The sequence below is a fragment of the Ipomoea nil genome, unplaced genomic scaffold (genome assembly GCF_001879475.1).
Source record: "Ipomoea nil cultivar Tokyo-kokei standard unplaced genomic scaffold, Asagao_1.1 scaffold2403, whole genome shotgun sequence".
Lineage (NCBI taxonomy): Eukaryota > Viridiplantae > Streptophyta > Magnoliopsida > Solanales > Convolvulaceae > Ipomoea > Ipomoea nil.
Window position 1 is genome coordinate 2,090,505 of NW_017618831.1, and position 20,334 is coordinate 2,110,838.

General features: G+C 35.5%; 3 protein-coding genes across 3 annotated transcripts; 2 read left to right on the top strand and 1 right to left on the bottom strand.

The window, feature by feature from the left end:
* The first annotated feature begins 4,830 nt into the window (after positions 1-4,830).
* LOC109152349 (probable serine/threonine-protein kinase At1g09600) lies at positions 4,831-9,620 on the top strand. Its single transcript, XM_019299988.1, has 8 exons — positions 4,831-6,247; positions 6,825-7,109; positions 7,209-7,529; positions 7,605-7,832; positions 8,071-8,168; positions 8,458-8,554; positions 8,657-8,902; positions 9,150-9,620. Exons 1-8 carry the CDS (start codon positions 5,852-5,854, stop codon positions 9,285-9,287), a joined length of 1,809 nt encoding a protein of 602 aa, XP_019155533.1. The 5' UTR covers positions 4,831-5,851; the 3' UTR covers positions 9,288-9,620.
* Positions 9,621-10,319: 699 nt separating this feature from the next.
* Positions 10,320-12,611, top strand: LOC109152352 (2-alkenal reductase (NADP(+)-dependent)-like). Its single transcript, XM_019299992.1, has 5 exons — positions 10,320-10,780; positions 11,276-11,453; positions 11,570-11,736; positions 11,816-11,895; positions 12,082-12,611. The coding sequence occupies exons 1-5, from the start codon at positions 10,553-10,555 to the stop codon at positions 12,458-12,460; spliced, it is 1,032 nt and encodes a 343-aa protein (XP_019155537.1). The 5' UTR covers positions 10,320-10,552; the 3' UTR covers positions 12,461-12,611.
* Positions 12,612-12,867: 256 nt separating this feature from the next.
* LOC109152350 (flavonoid 3'-monooxygenase-like) lies at positions 12,868-15,251 on the bottom strand. The gene is made up of 2 exons (XM_019299990.1): positions 14,233-15,251; positions 12,868-13,845 (listed from the first exon to the last, which is right to left on the bottom strand). The coding sequence occupies exons 1-2, from the start codon at positions 15,241-15,243 to the stop codon at positions 13,213-13,215; spliced, it is 1,644 nt and encodes a 547-aa protein (XP_019155535.1). The 5' UTR covers positions 15,244-15,251; the 3' UTR covers positions 12,868-13,212.
* Positions 15,252-20,334: the final 5,083 nt, after the last annotated feature.

Below are 20,334 nucleotides of genomic sequence, written 5' to 3' on the forward strand. Positions count from 1 at the left end.
CACTATCACTTACTTTTTTTAAAAAAAAAATCTTTTTATGTGTTTTGCTTTCTTTTTTTTTTTTAAATATTTATTGTAACTCTATTTAATTATTTATTTATTGGAATGTGATCAATCAAGGTTTCTATAATGGTCATAAAAAACGTGTTGACACCGGTTGGTCAATTTTAGTGCACGTGTTTTATTATATTTTTAAAGGAAAACACACTGTAGAAATCTAAAATAATTGTTTATTGTTAAAAACAAAGTGTTAGTATATATATATATATATATATATATATATATAAGGGTTTAGGTCAGAGAAGGATTCCCGTGCGGTTGACATATCTTAAGCATTAAAATGGCGCACCTTAAGTACACAAACCACACCCCTTACAAAGCACTTTAAGAATACAAATCACGCGCACCTAAAACTTTAGGTTGCACCTTAAGTATATAAACCATGCACTTAAGATTTTAAAATGACGCACCTTAAGTTTCAACAGCAACTCACGGCACCTTAAGCATACAAATCACGCACCTTAACAATTTTAAGTTTCAACAACTTACGGCACCTTAAACATACAAATCACGCACCTTAAGTACACAAACATCGCACCTTAACAACCATACTTGAGATGGTCAACCGCTCAGGAACCAATATTACCATATATATATATATATATAGAGTTAATACCCAAAATCATCCTCAACTATAGTGATTTTTCTCAATTTCGTCCTAAACGACTTTGGTGACCTAATATCGTCCCAGACTTTTGTGTTTCGCTCAATTTAGTCCTCCATTTGTTATTCCGTCAAATTGGTGTTAAATTAAGGGACAATTCAGTAATGTCAATATTGATCTCTTTTTACTTTCAACTTGTGAAGTGCGAAATTCCTCTTTCTTGTACGAATTACACCCAAATTTACTTCCGGACCTGCAAATCAAATTTTATATTCGCAGTTTTAGGAGTAATTCTGGAGTAATTCGTAAAAAAAAAAAAAAAAAGATTTCACAGTTCACATGTCTATGAGTAAAGAGATGCCAATATTAAAATTACTGAATTGTCTATTTATTTAACACCAAATGGACAGAATAACAAATGATGGACTAAATTGAGCAAAAACACAAAAATCTGGGACTAAATTGAGCGAAATACAAAAGTCTGGGACGATATTAGGTCACCAAAGTCGTTTAGAACGAAATTGAGAAAAACCACTATAGTCGAGGACGATTTTGAGTATTAACTCTATATATATATATATATATATATATATATATATATATATATATATATAATATTGGTGTGACTGCCATGTTAGACTTAAATTTGCATCCCTTTCAAGAATGCGAATAGTTTAACCGAGTGCCTGAGTGGACAGTGGTAGAAAGCGGCAAGGGGTAAACAAAGCCTTTATATAATTCATATGAGAGAGGAATAAACAATTTGTATAATTCAAATAATGTCAAAGGGACCAAAAAAAGTGAACGAGTCACGAATGAGTAAATCATGATTTTCATATCTTTCAGTTGAGTTACCCTGATTTACATCATCTCAAATGTTCTGTCGGGTCAGGGGCCCTTAGGGTTGGGATTTAGCCTTTTGAAAGAATGATTTTCATATCAGTTGTCAATTCGATTCTTGTCATTATCATCTCGGTAGATTTGGTTGCACATTATGTTTCTAGTGCAGTTTACCTTTCACATATGATTTTGAATTATTACACATGATTGAAGTTTAGTCATTTATATATCACTTAGGGTTCATTTGAAAACTAAAAAAAAAAATTGACTTTTTAAACTCACTTTTCTAGATTTTCATGTTTAAGTATTCAAATAAAATAGAGTCAAAGAAAAATATTAACTTTCATTAATGAAAAATGTTAAATTTGGCAGAAATGTCTTTTTAAATTTTTAGTTGAATCTTTTAAAATGAATATTTAGGGTGTGTTTGGTTCGTACATAGGAATCGGAATCGGAATGGGTATCAAATACTTGGTAATGGTAATGGGTTTTGGTGAAAGTATTTAACATGTTTGGTAGTAGGGTGAAATGAAAATGGTTACTAATAGCAGTGCTTGAGAATGAATAAGGGAATGAAACCCTTATTTTATTTGGGTATGAGTTTTTCAATTGATGGGGTATTCAAAACCCATAACAGTGTTCTAAAAACTTATCAACCAAACAACAACAATAACTTTCATACCCATTCCTATGGGCAAAACCCACCAACCAAACACACTCTTAATTTTTTTTTTAATGCAATTTTCTTCTACAATATTGAAAATTTACTATTTTTTATAACTTAACAATTATGGATAATTAGTAAATGAATGAACAATATAATTGTAAAAATATTGAGTGTTACAGGTTGTATCCGAATTAGTTTATGGCGGTGCTACCGACATGCAGTTATAAATAGACGGAAAAAGGAGGTGTTTGAGGGGGTCAAATGACGGTGGGGGTTAAAATCAACATGGTCGGTGCGCACATTTAATGTAGTATGGATAATTGGACCCAAGTTTTAAGTTTAAATCCTATTCCTATTCCTATTTTGACGCTTTCCAGATTTTATGTCAGCAAATAAAGATTGTTTTCGTCCTATGTAAAAAATAAAATGAGAATTTTAATTACATAATTTGGTAAATATAAATATAATGATTGAGAAGTGTAAAGAAAGAAGTGAATAAAAACTAAAATATTCTTGTATATATAATAATAATAATAATAATAATAATAATAATAATAATAATAAATAATAATAATAAAATGGTAATTCACATTGGAATTACAATTTCCTCTAACCAAATCATTAAATTGCAATTTCATAGAGTTTGGTAGGAATAGAATTACAATTTCATCCTATCAAACACTCAAACAAAAAAATAAACAAACTAACTAACAATCAACAGATAGAAAGTGGATGAATTTTATCGGTAAGAATTTTCTTTCCTTTTTTTTTTTTTTTTTTGAAGAATTTTCTTTCCTAGTTAACATACCTGTTTACATTTTACGAGTGTTTTGGGGGCTATTATATAAAAATAAACTTTATCCGCTGTATATTTACAGATATTGAGATCAGTTTCCTTGTGTGTGCGTGTGTGTGTGTGTGTGTGTGTGTGTGTGTGTGTGTGTATATATATATATATTGTACATTTGTACGGAGGTATGATATGTTTGAGCTTTGAGGTGGTCAATCGCTCCATGCCTTTGAATTAAGGGGGTGTTTGGTTGAAAGTAAGAAATTATGGGAGAAAGGAATTGTAATTCGGTGGGAAAATAATAAGGTGAGAATAAAGTAGGAATTCAAATTACAGTGTTTGGTATGCAGTAATAAGGCATGGAATTGAAAGGGAATAAGTGATACAATGACTGAAATGCCATAATAATAATAATAATAATAATAATAATAATAATAATAATAAGACAGCTAATAAGACAAAAGAAGAGTGAGGGTAAAATGGTCATTAACCTATTTTTCTTCTCCCTTCAATTCGTCGAATTATAATTCATAGGGAAGGTGGTATAAATTACAATTCAGAATTTTGAGGGAATTGCAATTCCCTCTAACCAAACAGCGTAATTGTGAGTTGTGCTGAATTACAATTAAATTACGACTTAATTACGTCCAACTAAACAGCCCCAACTTAATTACTTAAATGTAGCCACCTCTACTCTAGTCTCCGGTACCTAATTCCTAATTGGATATTGCTTCAACTTGGGCCATTTTGTCGGCCATAATTTATCAACACAACTTTTTCAACTTAGTTTTAACTCAATTTTTTTTTTTTTTTTGGTGAAACTCAATTTAATTGCTTATAATATAATTATACTCGAATTAATATATTTTCAAAAAAAAAAATACTCGAATTAATATATTTACTAAAAAATGAGAAAATTTAAAATACAATTCAACTATTTATTACCGTGAGTAAACAAATGGTTAATGTAATCATACAATTAAGATATGTGGTTACATCTGCTACTCATTATACCGAGTAAACGGGCGTTTTGTTGGTTAAATAAAATGTGATCTTAAAAATTGGTTAAAGATGGATTAAATGAGACTCTCTTATGAGGGTGGACTCAAGCTGAATATTAATGCGGTTATGAAGTTGGGGGATAGGGATGGCCAGTGTCGGGGATTGAGTTTGGGATCATTAAGCTAGGTAACGTTGGTCAAAATTAGGATAGCAAACAATTTATTTGTCGAGTTTTGGGGGCTTAGGGAAGGTCTCGAACTTGTATAAAGAAATAGAGTTTTCGAATGTGAAGGATGAAATTGAACTATGAAGTAGTTGTGTAGACTTTGAGGGGAAGATGATTCGAAATAAAAATCAACAACTCTCATTAACTATAAGTCTATCATCGCTCAATAAAGCGATAACAAAGATTTCACATGTGACATGTGACGAAAACAGGAAATAAATGAGCTTATGTCCTTACCAGTCTGAGTCACATAGGTGCATAGATTATCATTGCGATGAATCAATCTTAGGAGAAATTAAGGACTCTTCTTTTGTTCGATACGACTAGAACAACATCTCTTAGAATTAGAATCTAATCATAGGTCTTATTAGACCTTATGAAGTGCAAAAAAAAAAAAAAGTAATTGCAAAATTAGAAGGTTAACTATTGTATGTGTGTCTACGTGTCCTCCAGGTTGCACAAAGGAGAAAAGTGGACCCCATCTATATATACACATGCTTCTGCCCAGCTGCTGACTGTCTTGCTGCCACTCCACCTCCCTCAAGAACCAAAAAGAAAATGGAGCTATATATATATATATATATATATATATATATATATATATATATATATATATACACACACACACACACACAAAACTATATAAGCCTTCAAAATCTGAAGAGATATGGCAGTGCACAATTTTAGGTGAATCCAATCCTTTTTCTCCCTCTCTGTCTAGTTCCTTTCCTTGTTATTTATTTATTTATATACATAATATACATAATTCTTTTGTATTGTTGTATATATGGATGATGATTAATAATCCTGATTAAGCGGAACTTCCAGCTGCAATTATTCCGTTATTTGTCTATGTTTCAATTTATTGTCAGGAAAATAAAAAATAAAAAAAGACCTATATTTGCTTGGCAATAAAAGATAATTAAATTTCAAAATGTGAGATCCTAAAACAAAAAGAGAACCACTGGGAAATTTGTTATTCATCCCCCATTATCACCACCTTGCCAGTGCTCTTGCATCAGTACAGAAAAAAAAAAAACATAGGATACGTATACATATATACAATTGTTTCTGGGTATATGTGCTGTAATTTTGGGTTATTATATGTTGTAATCCTTGATCAAGATCTGGGTTTTTGAAAATTTTATCTTTTTGTGGCCTATCATTTTTGGAATTCTTGAAAATGGATTTGTGTTTCATTCTTTTACTAGGGATTAGAGATAGATATACAGAATAGTAATGTGATGAATCATATACTCATTGTTGATTTCATTTGATGTTGAATGTTTGAAATTCATTCATGGTGGCCCAATCTTGGATAAAAATCTGATTTTTGAGAGAATCTGTTTCTTATTTATTGTTCTTTGGATGTTATATATCTCTGGGTAGCATTTGAGGGAGGCTCTATCTCTAGTTTATTGATTTGTCAAGAAGATTGATGTGTTCTTTTAATGTGGAAAAGAGTTAGGAAGATCGAGAATCTGTTTGGGGGAAATTTTGAGGTTTAGTAAATATGAAGTATAATGAACCTTTGTGTTGGTATCACTGCTTTGAGATCTTGAACATGCAGAAAACGATTTTGAAGAATTTCGGGTTGTAGAAGTTGGTTAGGTGCATTTGATGCTCGTCTGTTATTGACGAGAGGAATTGTTTCATAAGAGGATGGGCTGCGTTTGTGCCAAGGCATCAGCAACGAGAGATGATGCGATTGACAATGAGGGAGGGAGGCGGAGAGAGTCGAATAGGTCTTCAGTACGGGCAGCCTCTCCCTCGGGTGGAGAGGGGGTTAGTGCAGTAGTTTGTACATCGGAAGGGTGTGTGCTCCCGAAACGTAAGCCAGGATCACAAAGCGGTTTGCATCACCGGAAGGGGTCCACGAAGGATTCTGGAGCTAAAGGAGTGCTGTCGTGTTCAACACCCGGAGTTGTGAGCATGCCACACGCTGCAAAGGGCGAACAGTCTGCTGCGGGATGGCCACATTGGCTAAGTTCGGTTGCTGCAGAGGCGATTCAGGGGTGGGTCCCTCGAAGCACGGAATCGTATTTGGAAGTAGAACAAGTTAGTTCAACATCTGTTTCTTTACACTGCCTAGCAACTATCTTCTTGTTGATGTTGACTTGTTCTAATCGTAATATACTAATATCCAACTTATAACGATTGTTATATCGACCCTTGGAATTTTAAGTGTTGGGCGGAGGCCTAAAGGGTCAAGTCAAGGAGGATTGTTGGGCCAAGTTCAACACCCTGCATCGTTACTAGCTATAGAGCTTTTGGCGTAGTGGTAAACGCTTGATTTTAAGTTTTAGTTTAAAGTTTGTAGAAACTTATTATTTGCAAATTAAGAACTCGTCGTCTAGATATAGTTATGAACTTACTATCTTCTTTCGTTAGGACTACTGATGAACTCAACAAAGAGATTGTAAAGATGGGGATAACCTTCCTATTGAATACTTTCTTTACCGCACTCTTGTTGTTCTATTGGGCCAAGCATTGATACACAGAATGTCTCATAGAATGAAGTGTGTTTGTGATGTATATGTATTGAAACCGTTTGAAGAAACTAGTTTAAGCTTTCTCTATCGTTATGAAATTGAAAAAGAAAAACTGATCTCTTAACTTGACTCTCTTTATGCAGATTGGCCAAGGGACATATAGTACTGTCTTCAAGGCGAGAGACATTACGAACGATGAAATTGTTGCCTTGAAGAAAGTAAAATTCGTGAATATGGACCCGGAGAGTGTTCGGTTCATGGCAAGGGAAATATGCATTCTGCGTAGACTTGATCATCCGAACGTCCTAAAACTCAAGGGTATGGCCATATCGAGGATATCTGGCCACTTATCACTAGTTTTCGATTACATGAAGCACGACCTTAGTGGACTTTCAACAGCACATGGATCCAAGTTCACCGAGCCACAGGTATGCTCTTGGCTTTTTATGCTTTAGAAACTATTATCAGTAGATTTTGACTTGCACGTGCTGTTTATACTTATGTGATACATCCTACACTCGTGGCAGATCAAATGTTATATGCAACAATTGCTTTCGGGACTAGAACATTGCCATGGTCGTGGTGTACTTCACCGGGACATCAAGGGCGCAAATCTTCTAGTTGACAATAACGGTATTCTGAAGATTGGAGACTTCGGTCTGGCCAATTATTTTCAGCCTGATCAAAAGCAGCAGCCATTAACTAGCCGAGTAGTAACTCTGTGGTATAGGGCTCCAGAGCTTTTGCTCGGGGCGACAGCATATGGAGTGGCGATTGATATGTGGAGCGTTGGTTGCATCATTGCAGAATTGTTTGCGGGAAAGCCTATCATGCCTGGAACAACAGAGGTAGGTTCCTTCGAGAGCTTGAATCTGTATAGTAAAACGAATTGGTAACCACATTGACCATTACTCTATGCGCAGGTAGAGCAAATGCATAAAATTTTCAAGCTTTGTGGTTCACCCGAGGAGGAATACTGGCAAAACTCGAGATTGCCTCATGCCACTACTTTTAGACCGCAAAAACCATACAGACGACGTGTCATTGAAACTTTCAAGGACTTCCCTCGTTCTGCTTTGGCGCTCATTGACATCCTACTTTCAGTAGAACCAGATAAGCGTGGTACAGCTGCTTCTGCACTCAATAGTAAAGTAATTTTTCCGGCTTGGATCATTTCTTTCGTTTTTTCAATTTCTGTGAGTCCTCTCCCCCGAAAAACAACTGCGTCTCTCGGTAGCTAAATCACATCAGATTAAGCAGTCTGAGTTGGGAAAATTTATTTGTCTTAAAACATGCTTTTTACACGCCCTTCCTACACTTTTTGGCTTGATTGCTGCTGAGGAACCGCACCCCAAAACCTTATTAATAACTACAATGTTTTTTGTTCAGTTCTTCACCATGAAACCCCTGCCTAGTGATCCATCAGCTTTACCCAAATATTCTCCCAGCAAGGAATTCGACGCAAGGATCAATCAAGAGGCACGAAGGTATGCCTTGCGTGGTTCTTATCTTATTTCGTGGATATAATTTTGGGAACTGTACTATTGCCTGTCCTTCTTTGCACTCGAGACTGCGGTTCCTTTTAACATTTATATTGTGATGCATGCATATATGAGCCCGCAACTTTAAATAGTACGTTATACATGATACATTCCAAAACATTATTACATGATAGTTCAAACACCAAAGAATCCTTCTTTTTTTTTCGATGAACTCTGTGCCTCTCTACCTTCTGCTTCTCACGTATCCATTTTTTTTTTTTGGTGTTAATCTCAGTAAAAAATGTGGGAGCGTGAAAGGGGGTGAATTTTTAAGGAAGACTTCACGAGGATCAAAGATAACGCCTATGAAATTAGCTACTCAAGGACGACAGGTCTATGTTCTCGCATTTTGCGTGCAATTGCTGCTGCTTCATTGTTTCATTTAAATACCATAACACTACAGCTACTATGGCTGACATGTTTGGACATTGCAGAGGCAGCCAAATAAAAGCATCAGTGTCAGATACGGGGAGGACGGTGGAGAAGGTTTCCCTATCGAGCCACCACCAGGGAAATATAGGAACGGGTTCTCTCATTCTACTTCGGTCATTCATCCCAATGCGGCCTCTAATTTCACCTGGAACCACAAAGCACAGGGGAGCTCGGGTCAGACCTCTCAAATGGCTCCACACGTATCATTACTGTCACGAGATGGAAGGAGATCAACCCGGGATTCTAAAGTAAATCCTAAGCACTCTTCTGCTATACTTGCTTTGCGTTTTGCTCTTCACATTCTGCATGATCTTAACTACATTTTTTTGTTCTTTTTTACCGATAAAAAATTCACCTTTCTAGAAACTACCTGCACCGTCTTTTAACAGTTACGATACATGATCTATTATCTAAACTGTAAACGAGAACGAACACTAGCACAGACAAGTCCTTTTTCAATCTTTCTTGAATTAGACTTCATCCCATGTGTATCAGGCAACGAGAAACAGAATTCTTTACTCGGGCCCGTTGGTGCCCGGAGCAGGAAACATGGAAGAAATGCTCAAGGAACACGAGAGACATATTCAACAAGCAGTCCGGAAAGCTCGCTTAGACAAGGTCCAAAGGAAATAGAACCGATACAGTTACATGCCCCACTGAAACGGTCACAGAATGTACATGTTCAACACCAGTAGACGAGATTGATTCATCACGAGGGAAACAAACCAACCTTATGCTATTTGGTCTAGTTGAGGAGCAAATATATTGAGTCTGGATTAGTACTAACCGGGGAACTTGAGAAAACAGATAGATAGAAAGAATAAACTGAGAGTAGTTAGTTGTTGGTGGTGTGATATATGTGTGTTTGTGTACTATATGTAAATCCATTTCTTCTTCCATTTTCTTCCTGTAAAAAATCTGGAAAATTTGTGTTTATAAAGATTCAAATGATCCTGTTCATAGCCATGGCCCATTTTACTCAGTGCAGTAACTTATATATGTCTTCTTTCTCTCAGAGTCTGGAGGCTGCAGCCTGCAAGTGCTTATTTATTGTTTTATAATGAAATGATAATAATAATTTATACTCTGGGAATTGTGGGCAAATTATTTTACACCCAAGGTGAACCCGAGTCCAAAGTTACACAATTTACATACTAGATATTCACAATTTACATTTTAAAAATTCACAATTAGTGATGATCTTGTATTGTATTCACAAATCTCAAAACTTAGAAACACAATTTATATTCTAAATGTTTACAATTTCAATACTAAAAATACACAATTTAAGATCAGGGTCTACCTTACAAGGTGGACCTTGGTCCATGGTATAACAACTGGGGAACTGTGAAGGTAGGCTGGGTGGATTGGAATACCAATATAGCTCCAAAAGTCCAAATAGTACATCTATACTATAGATCACCGATAAATATTCATTCCTCAAAATGGATCATGGTCCACGATATAATGATTGATATATTTATTATTAGATTTTTGTGGTATTTTGTCGAACTATATCTTAAACTCTATAAACTTGTCAAAAGCTCATAGGACGTAAATTTTAACTATTATTCAAATGATTCTAAGTTCTGCACCCTGTTTGTACATTTCATTAGTCAAAATCTAACACTTTAATTAGTCGACCACTTGAACTATCTGCGGAGCTCTCTCACCCACCCAATTTAGGTGTCGTTTGACTGGGAAGATTAGGCCCAAAGCTATCCCTTGATTAGTTTAGTGGAAAAGTAAAGAGAAAACAAACAATCTTAGACAAATAATTCTTTGGAGTGTGGGATTGAGACCCACAGAAACCAAACACCCCCATAGCCAGTTTGAAGGCATACAATTGTTACAGACAGAATTGAAGAACAGCAGACAGTTGGCTGGGCAATCCTAGGATGTTGTTCCCCAACAAGCAAGTGGTGTTAAAGAACTATGTCACAGGATACCCAAAAGAGAGTGATTTTGAGGTGAGAACAACATCTGTGAGCTCTGATATTCCCAGAGGATCAAATGCTGTGTTTGTGAAGAATCTTTATTTGGGATGTGACCCTTACATGCGCCACCGCATGTCAGCCCATGAATCCAAGGATGTCTCTTTGCTCCTCTCCTTCACCCCTGCCTCTGTAAGTCTCTCCTTCTTCTTCTTTAATGTACTTTCACTAGATAATGCTTATCAGTTCTTGGCCATCCATTATAAGACAGACAATTTATATCAGTACAGTATAAAGTTATCACCTTTGGGTGTTAAGATCTGTGTGCTCTATTTGAGTGACAGGAATCCGCAGTCACTATCCGAGGGTAACTACGGGTTAAATTCCGTCTTGTAACCCTAAATAACGCTAGGTGTTTAGATCTGTGTGCTCTATTTGAGTGATGAGGGAAACGAACAGTCAATGCCCGTGGTGTGTATTAAGTAAATCCTGTCTTGTAACACTAGTCGCCAAAGGATCACAAGGAGATAAACCAGTTTAAGTTAAACCAGTCTAAGTTGTTCAACTGACCGGCTCAAATCAAGAAGGCTAATAAGTCGTTCTTGGAAGTTGAACGTGTAACCTTGTGGTTACCAAGTCTGTGTGCTCTATTTGATTGTGTGAACATGTTTTTGTACACAACCTCAGGTGATTATTGGGCTTGGAGTATCTAAAGTTGTAAAATCCGAGAATCCCGAGTTTAAGGAAGGTGATTATGTCTGGGGACTGACTGGTTGGGAAGAATACAGCATGATTCTTAACCTAGATGGCCATTTCAAGATCAAATACACAGATGTGCCTCTGTCATACTATGCTGGAATCTTAGGTACCCAAGATTGGTAATTTACGCTGTGATGATGCATTCTTTCTATGCTTCTATTGAATAAATTTAGTTTGTAGGCTAATGAAACGCACAATTTGACCATGCCCATTGATGTGAAGGTATGCCGGGACTTGCAGCCTATATCGGGTTTTATAACTATTCCTCGGCTAAGGAAGGGGATGTCGTTTATGTCACGTCGGCTGCAGGAGGAGTTGGCCAGCTCGTTGGACAGTTCGCGAAAATGATGGGCTGTCGTGTGGTTGGAAGTGCTAGTACTAATGAAAAGGTACATCGGTTAAGGGAAAGTTCGGATTCTTGAAAGTTTGGGCGTTTCTTGAAAGTGTTTTTTTTTTGTTCTTCTGCAGGTTGATCTCGTTAAGGGCAAGTTTGGATTCGATGATGCTTTCAACTATAAAGACGGGCATGATTCTGCAGTGTTGAAAAGGTTTGTTTTTTGGTTATAAAAATTGTGACAACACTAGCAGATTGAATCCTTAAACATCATAGTTTTCTGGGACTGACGTGGGGTACGGGCTTAAGGGTGGCTTTTATAGTTAGGGCCTACTTAGAACGCTTCATGGTCTGACCAAAAAACATAACTGACATGTGTTGTTTGGTTTTCCTCGAAAAGGCATTTTCCCAAGGGGATCGATGTGTTCTTCGACAACGTTGGAGGGGACATGCTGAACCAGGTGCTACTGCACATGAACCTTTATGGGCGAGTTGTTGTTTCCGGGATGATTTCACAGTACAACCTCGCTGAACCAGACGGGATTCGCAACTTGTTTTGCCTGATAACGAAGCGAGTGGAGATGAAAGGCTTTTCTGAACTCGACCACAGGGCGAAATATCCAGATTACCTCGAGTTTGCCATCAAGAACATAAGGGAGCAGAAGCTAGTCTTTGTTGAAGACATTGCTCAAGGATTAGAAAATGCTGCATCTGCTTTTGTTGGCATTTTTCATGGAAGAAATGTCGGGAAACAGATCATCTGTGTTGCAAATGATTGAATGTTTCAAGAATCAAACAAATGGAAAACTCAAAATCATAGTACTTTCATGTAACAGGCTCTTGCTGCTGTTGCTAACACTTGAATAATGTACTCTGGTCTGTAATTTTATCGTTTTCTTGAATAATAATAAAATCTCTTTTTTTTTTTTTTTTTTTTTTTTTTTGGACGACGAGGGAAACTTGTAGTTGTGTACTGGGTAAACCCCGTTTTGTAACCCTAACCGGTAAAGGACCACAGGGACAGGGAGGTAAATTAGCTTGGTTGTCCATATTTGACCAGCTCAAACCAAGAAAACCAATAGGCTGCCCTGGCTAGGAGTCGAATTTTTAATCTTGCTTTCTTGTTTTGTTGTGTGAAAGTCACTGAAATAGTAGCCCAGAAGGCTGCAACAATTACTAGAGGGTGTTCATACTAGAACTGAAAGATTATTGGTTCAGATTCCAGAAATTTGAGGTATAAATTAAGACAATTTAGACTTGGTTCCACAGAACTAATTAATCATATGCAGATTCACTAATACATCATTAGTCAACTCTGTGGTTGTTAGAAACTGCTTTGAAGTGGTCAAAAATATGGCTAGAAGTTATTGGATCAACCACTCCTATGAAAACACACAGCACAAGAAGTGACAGATAACATATGTTTAATGTATATATGCTGTCCTGATCCTGGATGTTCTCTACTTGATTTTTGACTATATTAAGGATGTGTTTCGTTTCAATTGGAAGTTTAAGCGGAGGATATATAGGATTAGGATTGCGAGTAGAGATGTGAAGGGAGGCGCGGTTCCATGATGAGGGGGATTGGAAACCGGGGATGTGTGGTGAGTCCATAGTGTTCTTCCATGGATATGTCTTCTGGCTTCATGCCTGGGGGTAATTTCCAGGTGAATCCATGTAACATGTTAGCTAGTGTTGCTCGGACAACTCTAAGCCCGAGGCTGTACCCGGGGCACCTTCTCCTCCCGGACCCAAATGGCAAGAAAGCGAAATTCTGTCCATCCATGTCGATATTGTTGTCCAGGAACCTCTCGGGCTTAAACTCTTCTGCATCGTCCCAGAACCTAGGATCTCTCCCTATCGACCAGGCGTTAACTAGGACAGTTGTGCCTTTCGCGATGTCATAGCCCGCCACATTGCAGTCTTCCATGGCGTAATGTGGCGCGAGCATGGTGCCCAGTGGGTGTAGCCTGAATGTTTCTTTGATGATAGCTTCGATGTAGGGTAGCCGAGAGCAGTCGCTCTCGTCTACCCACCTTTCCTTCCCGATCTCTCGGTCTAGTTCCTCGGTCGCCTTTGGGATGATGTCTGGTTTCCTCATGAGTTCTTGAAATGCCCACCCCACTGCTGCTGTCAAGCTATCAGTCCCCCCAGTCAACAAGTCCTGTTTTCATGTACAAAAAAACCTTGTTAGTCCCACAATCACAAAAAGCAAGACAGATCAAGAACTGTACGTATGTGTTTTGTCTCAACTAGAAGTTTGTTAGTTTCACAGTAGCAAAAAGCAAGACAGATCGAGAACTGTATGTGTTTTGTATCAACTAGAATTTTTTTAGTCCCAAAGTGACAAAAAGCAAGACAGATCGAGAACTATATGTGTTTTGTATCAACTAGAATTTTTTTAGTCCCACAATCGCAAAAAGCAAGACAGATCGAGAACTGTATGTGTTTTGTCTCAACTAACAGTTTGTTAGTTCCACAGTCACAAAAAGTAAGACTGATCGAGAGAACTGTTTGTTTTGTCTCGACTAAAAGTTTAATCAGTTTTTACCTGCACAAGCCCTTTGACACAATCTTTGGTGAGTTTAACTTCAAGATTAGGATCCTCAGCCATTTGCAACAACACATCCACCATATCCTTAGGAACAAACCCATCCTTCTTCTCTGCAACCTCTTTCTTCTTAGCCATGTGATCATCAAGAACAATGTTGTGGAACCTGTCAAAAACCCTATTCAGCTCCTTCATCTGCTTCACATAGCCTTGCAGGTCCAAGAAGCTCAGCCATGGAAGCCAATCCTCGAGGTTAAAAGCTCCATTAAGCAGAAACCACTGGTCCACCAGATGCTGCAAATCCTCCAACCTAACTGCTAGGTGACGAGGAAAACTCTCAGCCACTACAGATCCCTGATGATCTGCTTCGGTTTCGGTGAAGTACTTGTTGCTTAGCACCATTCTGCTCATGGTACATAAACTGAACCGGGAAAGATGATCTTTCAGGAAAACTGGGTTTCCGGTGGAGAGAGATTTGAGGGTGTTGAGGAAAGAGCGGCGTTCGTCGACGCGAATGTGCTCGAAGGAATCCAGCCTCCTCGTACTGAAAACCTCGTTGAGGTAAATCCGGCGCGCCTGGCGCCAGTAGGGGCCGTACGGGGCCCACGTCATGTCGCGGTAGTTGTAGCTGGTGTACTTGCCGCCGGCATGCAGCGGCCGGGACGCGAAGACGGCGTCGTGGGTTTTCAGGAACTGCTTCGCCATTTCCGGCGACGACGCCACCACCACCGGCCGGGAGCCGAATTTCAGGAGCATCAAGTCTCCGTATTTCTTGGAGAGAGAGTGGAAAGATTGGTGTGGGATGGGGCCGAGGAGGTCTAAGTTGCCGATTATGGGCCACGGTTTTGGCCCCGGTGGAAGTTTCCGGCGAGACGGCTGTCGCCGGGAGAAAAGTTTGGAGAGAAGAGCTAGCGTTGCTAGGCATGTTAAGGCCAAGAAAATCCAAGAGTTCTCCATTGATGATGGCGAAAGAGATGGGTGGTTTAAGGAGATGGTGGGCGATGGAATCATTGAAGGGAATATGAGTATTTATAGAAGGAGGTAGGTGAGAGTATGAGACCATATTAAAGATTTTTGGTTTTTTCTTCTACCATAAGTTTTCTTGGTTTGCCTACTGAACCACGTGACTTTTTCATATACTTTCTCAACCTACTGAAACACAAAGAGCCAATAACGTCTCCACTGAGGCTCGAACTCATAATCTTCCAAATGAAAGTCCAACCCGGGTACCATTAGACCACATAGTCCTGGTCACTGAACAAGAAGAAATTAGTTTTTTTTTTGAAAGTAAGAAGAAATTAGTTTAAATTGTCTAAACCGATTCAAATCAAGAAGATGTCAGCTGATCACTATGGGTTACGTTATCGATCTCTTTGTTTTGAATACTTTTAAAACTCATTTAAATTAAGAGTAATACAACATATACTTTCACTTTCTATACTACTTCATTTTCTACTTGTGTTACATTCTATTCGATCTAAAAACATAATGGACAACCATTGTTTTTATTCTTTCAAATTCTTTTTTTTTCCCTAATAAACTATGTACATCATGAGAGTATATTTATCATTTTTCTTAAATTAATGATATGATTTTATCGGTGGATAAAAAATATAAGTTGAAATAAAAGTTATTCTTATTAACTATTTTTTATTTGTAAAAAATATTTAGACTTTGTGTTACTTGATTTGTAAGTCATTCAAATTAACACGTATTGGAAAAAAAAAATACTTTATTTAATGAATATAAAAATAAAAGATTTTGACATTTTAAAATTGGTGAATTATTACACTTCTGGTCTATGAGTTATAAGATAATAGTGGATATAGTCCATGTATTTGATAATCCAGATTTCTTCTGCACCTAACTATGCGATGGGTTCTATGAATTTCTCCTAAGATCCATAAGGAGATAAATCGAGTTAATAAGTTTTGAATCTCAACACTAAACTATACATTTTTGTATATAAAGAGTTTAACCCAAACTCAAACCTTGAATGTTGTGTTATTTTTGGTATTGTTCTTAACATTTTAAAAATTCATTTAAATTAATTATGGATTTTATGGGTGAATGAAAAATAAGTTGAAATGAAAGATCCAAGCACTAGCTAGGAAGTTCCTGTGAGTTCGTTAAGGAGGATATTTACAAAGAATTTTGGGGGATATTAGCAAATAGCAATAATTAGATTCATAACAATTCTTGTAGAAAAGATTCATAACAATTCAAATACGATAATTATCTTCCACCTAGCTATTCCGACATCCTTTCTAAGGTAATAAAAAAGAAAGTACTCTTGTATGTGTGAGTCATCAAACATATTGAACGATAGAGTGATACACACACAATTAAATTTGAGAATCGTGTTTTTTTTTTTAATCATTCAGTTGGAGGGTGATATATAAAAACTAATTAATAATAAATTTTTATATTATATGTATTTTCTCATACTCAAATAATCACGTTTCAATGATTAAAAATGTATATTGTTGACTTCCATTAAACTAATATTTTTTTTTAAAAATGTAATATAACTATATAAGCCTATGATTTGCGTTTTTAACTATTAAAATGTAGAGTTAAAGTACTAATTAGGAGGAGGGGAGGGGAAATGAGAAGTAAAAAATTCGAAAGACTAATTGAAAATTTACAGAAACTCATTAACAAAATGTCTAAAAGTGTCACTCTATACTTAACTCAAAAATTAAAAGTGGTGATATTTATAACATATGAATTGAATTTATGAGTGCAAATATTCCAATTAAAATATAAAATTTTCAAAAAATCACAAAGCACTACTGGAAATTATGGGATTTTCGACCACTTGAAAGTGATCTTAAATCAAGTTGATATCAAAAAGTGGTCGAAAATAGCAATCAAGGTTTTTCCTGATACCAAAAGTGGTCGGAATAAGGCTTTCGACTTAATTTAACATCACTTTCAGGTGGTCGGAAATTTCATAATTTCCAGTAGTGAAGGTATGGTTTTTAACTAGATTATTTCAAACGGAAATGACACTTGGTGTGGACTATGGACTTTTTGATGACAATAATTTGGGGGATGCTGTGGGCTGTTCAAAATGTGGATATAGCTCTTGTGGTGTAGGCTATTGGTGCAAGTTCTTGGAAATATCATAGCATTATATTCAATTTTAGGAAAATGTTTGTTTTCTAGTGGAAATTAATTCATGTAATATTTTATTTATTTATTTCAATGTTCAGATGAGGAGAGAAAGTCATATGTATTATTCGAGGATGTGCATTGGATAAACTTTATTTTTTGTGTAATAACCCGTAAATTATACAAAAGAGGTAATTACACTAGGAAAACTAGTCTCGTGCAACGGGTTCGACAAGATTGTATTTTGACTGCCCGCACAGGTTTATTAGCTCACTGGTTGAGTAGACAATATCTGAGAGAAGAGACCAAGCTAAGGCTCGAACCTCAACAGGTACAGTGTGGGGATTATCTAAAGTAGACAAATCCCTTGCGCGCACTAACAATTTTGACCCTGCATTGAGCAGAAGAGGATTGTATTTTAATTTGAGCATTATTATTGTTTTTATTTTTTATTTTAAATGGTGAAATTTTATTTTATTTGAAAAATAATGAAATAGTAAATATGCACTCTCAATGCGAATTTTTTTGGTATTTTTTTTTTTAATTTTATAAACAACAAGAATGAAAATCCCCACATTAGCTTAATTTAAATGAAGGATTCAAGTAAAATCTTATTTCTCGGCTTATATGTCTAAACTGTAATTTAAGTATTCGTTTTGTAGGGTTACGTTTTTTTTTTAAAAAAAAAGTGTTATGGACTTTTTAAGAAATATGAACGTTATCGGATAATATTATTGGAAAGTTTACAAAATTTAATTAAAAAAATAATTAATGGGGCTGTTTATGTCGTGACTTTGTCAATTTTTATGTCATAGTTTTGACTATTTGAGTTTAATTTAAAATATCAATTATTTCGTATTTGTTACACAAGTGACATTGTTTTCTCTCTTTACTAATTTTCTAATTAACAATGCTTCTTTGCCACCTTGACTCCTAACGAAGAAGGAAAATGAGAGGAAAGAGTCATGATAAATTTTATTTATTTATATATTTTGGGTGATGAAAGAAATATGCAATTACTATTCGAAAGTGTGTATGGAATAAACGATACTCTTGTGTAAAAGTATGCAAACCACACAATAGAGGTAAATTCATTAGGAAAATCATGTGTGATGGGCTCAACCGAGAAAGTGTTGGCAATAATCGAACTTGTGACCTTTTGATATGAGAATAATATTATTGTTCTACTCACTCAGTCTCCCCTTACCGGGCTTATTTATTTATTTTGCATATATAGACTGATTCGTCAAGTCTGGATCGAGTCCAATTCATATGGATAAATTATTTCAAATGGAAATTCATGAAAAGATACTGATCTATGATGCCTAAGTGGAGATATAATTCTTTTACAACATATTTCACTCATAGAATATGTCAGGAATGGAATACTATTATCGAGAATAAACATATTTCATTGTTTGTCTTGACTTTTATTCGTATGAATAAGCTATTCATTTTGCAAGGGAATAGTAGCCATTCCTAGGAACCTGATGGTATTAGTTATTCCCAAGTACTCGGGAATAGCTTTTGTATTATAATACCAAAAATATCATTTACTATGTTTATATATACATACTAGTTTTTCACATTGCGCGAATGAAATAATGTCCAATGTTTATTTTTTAAATAAGTACTTCAAAGTAAATCAATTTAAAATAATGATCGGAATCGGATGAAGCATGGCGATCATATTAAAGAACAACATATTTAATTATAATTATTAACATCCTTTTAGTTGAACCCATTGCACAAAATATCTGGGTGTGCCCAATATACACCTTGGAGTCTTTGTACTGTATCAAAATGACAATAACACATGTGACATCCACACAAAAAAAAATGAAGATTGTAGCCACAACATCCTTAAATTTCATTCACTTGCATCAAATCATCAATATCCTAAAATAGTTTTAAAGTTTTTAAAAAATTATCTAAATGATCCCAAAATACTATCATCCAATAATGAAGTTGTGCAAGGAAATTTTTCTTGGCTTATTTTGTCCCATTAACATCTGGAGCACTGGAGTCTTACTATATGACATTATTAAATTACAACTAGGGCAATTATTATTAAGTATTTTATTTTCAACTTAATTACATCTACTTTTCCACACATTTTAATTTTGCATTTTGTTTTATCTTCAACAATGCTAATCTTAGACCATAACCCAACCACTCTTCAGAAAAAGAAAAAAAAAAAACTTTATATTGATAAAGTCTTCTTTTCGTTTTTCTGTCTCATTGATTTTCAACTTATTATTTTATTTTCAAGTTAATTACATCTATTTTTCCACAAACTTTAATTTTGCATTTCAATTTATCTTCAATAATTGCCAATCTTATACTGTAACTACCCAACCACTCTTTACTCTTTAGAGAAACAAAATTATATCGAAAAAGTCTTCTATTTGCTTCTCTATCTCTATACTAGTATATATTTCCACTATTATTAGGACTAATATTATATTTTCTTATTTAGTAATGCATACTTTTCTAATCTAATTGATGATCGATATAAATGTCATATTTTCAAAGTCTTTAGTCAAGTCTAGTCTTTAGAGTTGAAGGTAATAATTATAAAAAGGAAATTTGAAAATTATAACCAAGGAAAATCGGTATAAAACTGTTGACTTATTTTTTGAAATACTTTTTATCCATTTTTTTTTCTTCAGTTTTTTCATTTGATATAAAATTTATATTTATGAAAAAAAAATGTTTTTGAGTGAGCTTAAAACAGATAAGCTAGGATTAAAGATTCAATTTTTATTTTCTTCAAATACCAAAATTTAAAAAGATGAGTACATGTAATTATGTAAAATCTCTTAATGTTTGTTTTGGTATAGTATATATATATAGGAAACAAATTAAATTAAAAAAAAAAAAAACATGTCTTCTTATAAAAGTATGGGCATGCATCGTGTAAAACTACAAAATGCATCTGACGATATATATAAAAGTGTACTCAACAACGTGTACATCTTATGA

What these genes read in the sequence shown, in the direction of transcription:
- LOC109152350 (XM_019299990.1), bottom strand. Translation starts at nt 15,243, where the DNA reads ATGATTCCATCGCCCACCATCTCCTTAAACCACCCATCTCTTTCGCCA. An exon ending in GTGTCAAAGGGCTTGTGCAG is followed by an intron (nt 13,846 to 14,232) that starts GTAAAAACTGAT and finishes ACATGAAAACAG; the next exon opens with GACTTGTTGACTGGGGGGAC.
- LOC109152352 (XM_019299992.1), top strand. Translation starts at nt 10,553, where the DNA reads ATGTTGTTCCCCAACAAGCAAGTGGTGTTAAAGAACTATGTCACAGGA. An exon ending in TCTCCTTCACCCCTGCCTCT is followed by an intron (nt 10,781 to 11,275) that starts GTAAGTCTCTCC and finishes ACACAACCTCAG; the next exon opens with GTGATTATTGGGCTTGGAGT. An exon ending in GTGCTAGTACTAATGAAAAG is followed by an intron (nt 11,737 to 11,815) that starts GTACATCGGTTA and finishes GTTCTTCTGCAG; the next exon opens with GTTGATCTCGTTAAGGGCAA.
- LOC109152349 (XM_019299988.1), top strand. Translation starts at nt 5,852, where the DNA reads ATGGGCTGCGTTTGTGCCAAGGCATCAGCAACGAGAGATGATGCGATT. An exon ending in TCATGCCTGGAACAACAGAG is followed by an intron (nt 7,530 to 7,604) that starts GTAGGTTCCTTC and finishes CTCTATGCGCAG; the next exon opens with GTAGAGCAAATGCATAAAAT. An exon ending in ATCAATCAAGAGGCACGAAG is followed by an intron (nt 8,169 to 8,457) that starts GTATGCCTTGCG and finishes TGTTAATCTCAG; the next exon opens with TAAAAAATGTGGGAGCGTGA.